General features: G+C 34.2%; 1 protein-coding gene across 1 annotated transcript; it reads right to left on the minus strand.

Annotated features, from left to right (window-relative positions):
* Window positions 1-1,299: 1,299 nt before the first annotated feature.
* LOC8282959 (lysM domain-containing GPI-anchored protein 2) lies at window positions 1,300-4,813 on the minus strand. Its single transcript, XM_002525765.4, has 4 exons — window positions 3,921-4,813; window positions 2,018-2,138; window positions 1,713-1,921; window positions 1,300-1,536 (listed from the first exon to the last, which is right to left on the minus strand). The coding sequence occupies exons 1-4, from the start codon at window positions 4,573-4,575 to the stop codon at window positions 1,436-1,438; spliced, it is 1,086 nt and encodes a 361-aa protein (XP_002525811.1). The 5' UTR covers window positions 4,576-4,813; the 3' UTR covers window positions 1,300-1,435.
* Window positions 4,814-5,649: the final 836 nt, after the last annotated feature.

Raw genomic sequence — 5,649 nt, forward strand, 5'->3', positions numbered from 1 at the left:
CATACTATATGAAGATAATGTTGTTTGTATTACACAACTCAAAAGAGAATACTTTAAAGGAGATAGAACCAAACACATTTTGCCAAAATTCTTTAACACATGAGCTTTAGGAGCAAAAAGTCTTAGATGTTCATCAAATTCAATCTATTGATAATTTGACAGATTTATTTACAAAAGCACCTCCTCCAACAACATTGGAGAAGTTAGTGAACAAAATTAGCATTCACCGACTAAGATATCTTTGTTAGAAGCCATGCTTTCATGAAGAGAAGATTTTGATGCGCTATACTCTTTTTTTTCTTAGCTTAGATTTTGTCCTATTGAATTTTTCTAGCAAGGTTTTTAAAAACAGTGTTATGGTGCAAGCTTCTACATTAATAATGTACTATTTTTTCTTCACTAAGTTTTTTTTCTACAAAATTTTTCTTAGTAAGGTTTTAACAAGGGATATTCATTCTAATAGACATCCAATGAGAGTGTTATGATAATATTGAAGTGTTTTAGCAATATTAAATGGCTATCCCTATTTCTATGGATAAATTTTTATGAAAATAAATTTTTATTTTTATAAATCTTTACACTTATAAATAATATATATATATATATATATACCAACAGTTAAAAGTGGCGGATCACTACATGAGTTTTTTCAGGTTAACTATTCGAAAATTAATTTTAAGGATTACCCAACTTGATTTAGATGGTTTTCTAATTTTTGCAATTTAAGTTTAGGACCGGATCAAACGAAACCGGATGTCACAACCACGTGGATTCCTCAAATATGAATGGTCTCCCTCGTTATTCAAAACACATAACATCAAGAACATCATTACAAAATAGATCAGAAGTTCTGATAGAAGGGAGGTGATATATGGTGGGGTCGTGCAGCCTTTCGAGGGTCTGTATTTGTCACACAGATTCTAGGACCTCCTCTCCTGTATATGTTCAATTGATGCACTATTATTCACTTTAATAATTGTTATAGAATCAACTTAAATCCTTGTCCCCGTGGGAAGGTTGGGAGATTTGGAGATTATTCTTAAGTACTACATCATCACCATATAGGGTCATTTTGGTCATTTTGTCCCCAATTTTAAAGGCCTAAAGTACTCTTTACACTCTTCATTTTGGAATTGCTCTACATGACCCAATTTTTGGAGGTCTTCTAAACCCTTTACTTCTTTAATTGCAGAACTGAAATGATAAAAAAATAGACTTATCAGCTATCTATTGATATGTTTTGGAGTTTAATAGATTGTTTGAGCCAATTTCCAATAACCCTTCATCTACTCTTACTGGTTGAAGAAAAATGATTACTCATACACTGAAGTAATTGACAAGTTTAAGAGATTTCTTACACATAATTGCTCTTTTACATCCTCATCACAACAAAAAAAAAGGGGGGGGGGGGAACCCGCATAGAAGTACAAATATATTACTGAAGAGGATATACACAAAGCAAAAACAGGTGAAGAGAAATTATGAGGAACTTCCAACTCATACCACTACTTGAAGCGTAATTGTCACTGCCAGAGCCTGTTTCATCAGGAACAAGAGAAGTAAGATGATGATGGTATCAGACACTTATGATCTGTCATTAAGGGTTAGCAATTGCAGATTTTTGGACATTATACTATGGAACCCAACATGCTATTTTGTAACATAAAATTAGTTGGGACAGTTAGAAATAGAGCAAACATATATCTATATACCTGGAGTGCTGGCTGGACAAGTGGATACAGTGGCAAGTGCTGTCAGGATTGTTTGGTTAGAGAACCCAGCATAGGCACAAGTGGTGGTGTTGCAGCCCGCATTTGTGCTGTTGCCAATGGATAGATTATCTGCACCATCACATTTCATGGGAGGACAAGTAGACCAAGTGGAGTTGGCTATTGTAAGCCCAGATGGCTCGCATTGCAATCTGCAGAGTGAAAGACAAATTACACCGAAATCATAAATTCCAACTGAGCATCTCAACAGGGAAAATGATATTGGAGAAAGACAAAGGCACACTTACATCCAGTTGTTTGCAGAGTCACACTTGCATCTCACGCAACTATTGGCAGTGAAAGCATAAGTGCCATTAGGAACAAGTAAAGGGTAATCTAATGAGCTAGTGGTCACCGATGAATTGCAAGCTGCCAATTAACATAAGAACACACCATTACTTCATATGAATAAAAATCACAGAGGCTATTGAAGAAAATGGAGACCACAGTACCCTGCACTTTCTAAACATTATAGTAATTAGTAATTCTATAAATTACGTCAAAAACAAGAAAAATCAATCTAGAATGGAGCTTGACATGTTTAATACTATCTAATTTAATTATCAATATGCAACCACCAGCTTGACCTGGTGATAAGTGCATATCTCAACTTGAATAAGGTCTCAAATTCGAATCTCTTTTTCTTCATTTGTAAATTAAAATATATATATTTAGCATTACAGGTAAAAGCTGGAACCAACCAACCTATAAATTAACTAAATATTGCAGATTCTTTACAAAGAATTTGTACATCATGATTTATCAGAGAGATTTGCTACCAACAAGGATTCCTATCCTAAGGTTGATCCACCTATAAAGTTGTGCAATTATCTGCAAGTGCACCACTAGGAAGATGGTTCCCCACCAAAACACCAACAGTATGCAATAGATAGTAATGCACTATTGAGGTTGTTGAGAGATAGTCCAATAATTAAAATTTGGATTCAAATATTGCTTCCAGGGGAATTATATCCCACTTTGTTTTTCTATTTAAACAACTGAATTTCACCCTAGTCTCTTTTAACTTCAACGAGACATATAAAGGGCGAGTTTAGCATTGCCTTTTCTCCACCTGCTTTTGGTTTTTTTCCTTTTCATCATTCTTTCTAAAACTGCTTTTTTGAAATCCGACTTTTGAGAGAAGCATAATAAATTATGATTTCTCCAAAAGCAGTTTCAGAGAACAGAAATAATAAAATTCAAAATTTTAAAAGAAAGATTGCAGCACAGCAATGCTAAACTCGCCCAAAAAAGAATCAATTTTAAGTGACACTTCAACAAAATCAATATTACTAGATTTTGGTGAAATAATTCCAACTGCAATCTAAACATACAAACTTGTACGAAGCCATAAAAAAAAATAATTAGTGAAAGGAAGCATCTTTCCATGGGTAACTATGACCAACCTGACTGACACAACAGGAGCAAGCAACAATGCAACAACATGATGTGTGAAATGAAACTCAGGACCCACAAATTTACCGGCACCATTTGTTAAAGCTGTAAACTAGAATTTGAATATGTGGGCACAATTTTATAGAATACAAACTAGATACAAATAAGATAAGCTTTAATAATTGAAAGTTGAGTAACTCCTATTATTGTTTTCTAATAGTCAATAATTCTCCCCTTTTTAATCTGATCATGAATTGCCACTTTCTAGCATTTCCAATACTCTATAATTAAGAAAAGTAATAAAATAAATGGATGTGGATAAATTTCTAGAAGAAGTAAAAGGAATTAATGTTAACATACAACCTTATGAGCACATTCACATTAAATTACTCTTCCTAAAATATCCTAAACCAAATAAATCCTCTGTACAATAAAAATTATGGCACAATAAGCTCATGTGTCTTTTGCAATTAAGTTACAATTTAACAATATTTCTGAGGCTCCGTCTCATAAATAAGTATAATGTCAAAATAAAAATACTATTTGTCAAATATACTTACTTGTTAAAGAAAATTATATCCCAAAATTCGACACTATATATAAATTTGAAAAAGTAGGCCCAAAAAACTTAATTTTTCTGATAAATACTTTTCTTTTCAAACATAAAATAAAATAACACATATACAGAAAAAAGAAATATAATATATATATATATATATAAGGCATGTAAAAGGAAAGAGAGAAAAGAAAGAAAACCTTGGAGAGGGACATCAAGAATTTGACCAGCTAATAGAGAAGTATCATTAACACCATTATTAAGACTCATAAGAATATCTTTACTAGTGCCATACTCCTCTGCAATCACTTCTAACGTACTCCCACTTTCAACAATATGCCCATAATGAACAACTCTTTCACCCCCGACCTCGTCACAGCTACACGGTAACGGAATCCGCAGCTTCTGTCCAGCCTCAATCACATTAGCATCCGGTATACTGTTAACGGCCGCGATTTCCTGGAACGTCACCAACCCCGAGAACACTTCTCTAGCAATATGATCAAGGATGTCGCCGGGTTGGACGATGTAGATTGGTTTACTGTTAGAGATGCCAGTCCCGTTACTACAAATGCATGGGAAAGGGATTTTGATGGTCGTTTGGGCGGGTACGTTGTTGTTTGATGGGGTCGAGAGAGGGAGGTTGTTAGCGCCTAGGATTGAGCGGAGGTTTTTGACTGAGAAGAGGGTTTTGAGTGATGAGAGGGATGTGGTGTTTGGAGGGATGTAGTCTATTAAGGCGTGACATGTTGATGATGACGATGATGTGCACTTGAAAGGTGCTGAGGTGGATATGGCGAAGAGAACTGTGAGCAGCAGGAGGTTTAGAAGGAACTCAGTAGATGAGAGTCCCATTTTTTGTGGGTCTGTGTGAGTGGATTGGCTGAATATTGATGGGATTTTGAAGAGGAAGAAGAAGAAGAAGAAGAAGAAGGGTAGATTTGGGGATTGTGATATGTGGAGGAAGAAAATGACTGGAGTACAGAGAGAGAGAGAGAGGAGACTTTGAGCAGACTTTTGAATTTTCTCTGTGAGTAGGGTACTGTGACGGTCCCGTGTTTTTGGTCTTATTTTGTTATTTATGTTTACACGGTTGGGCTGGCCATGGATATTATTGAGTGCGGTCCTCTATGTTCTGTATTCCAATTCTTTTAACTCTGTTTTTGTGTTTCCGTGAATTCACACGGCCTTCCCTTAAAAAAATATTAAAAAGTGAGTTCACATTATGGCAATCAGAACAAAGAAAAGGGTATATATAGTTTATTCCTTTGGAGTTTCAATTTTTAAAGATGATTCGATGTGGATATATTGAGAGTGTAAAACTCATTGATATATGACATGTTTATTTTTTTAGATTTAGGGGAAAATATATGGGTTTTGATTTTTCTTTTAATTTCAAGTATCTGATTTATTCTGAATAAATTGATTAATCTGTTAGCAAACTTAAGTATATTATCATAACATTTCTAGTTAGCTATGTCACTCCTATATGACAAAAGAAAAAAATGAATGTCTCGAGAGCACCATATTAGTAACACAAGTCACCCGCGTTAAGAAAATGTAAATTACCTCAGTAAATATTAGGAGTCTTATTGCAATATATTTAACTTTATATTAAAAACCTAAATTAATTGGTTAGAAAACGAATCACATATTTAAAATTGCAATATATTTTTTTTTTATTTAACAAATCTGGTGGGAATTGAAGGTTTTTAAGAGCAATACGGTGGGCGAATCCAGCAGCACCAGAGTAAATATATCTAATTATCTCTCACTTTTCAATTTAAATTCAATTAACAAATGAACTCAAAATTCATTTGAATTCCAATTAAGTAATCGATTTGTGGTGGCTAAAGAAGAAAGGAGAGTAAACAGAAATGCGTCATGGGAAACACCCAGCTATTTTCTTTGGGAAGTAGAAGAGGCGCG

The sequence above is a fragment of the Ricinus communis genome, chromosome 8 (genome assembly GCF_019578655.1).
Source record: "Ricinus communis isolate WT05 ecotype wild-type chromosome 8, ASM1957865v1, whole genome shotgun sequence".
Lineage (NCBI taxonomy): Eukaryota > Viridiplantae > Streptophyta > Magnoliopsida > Malpighiales > Euphorbiaceae > Ricinus > Ricinus communis.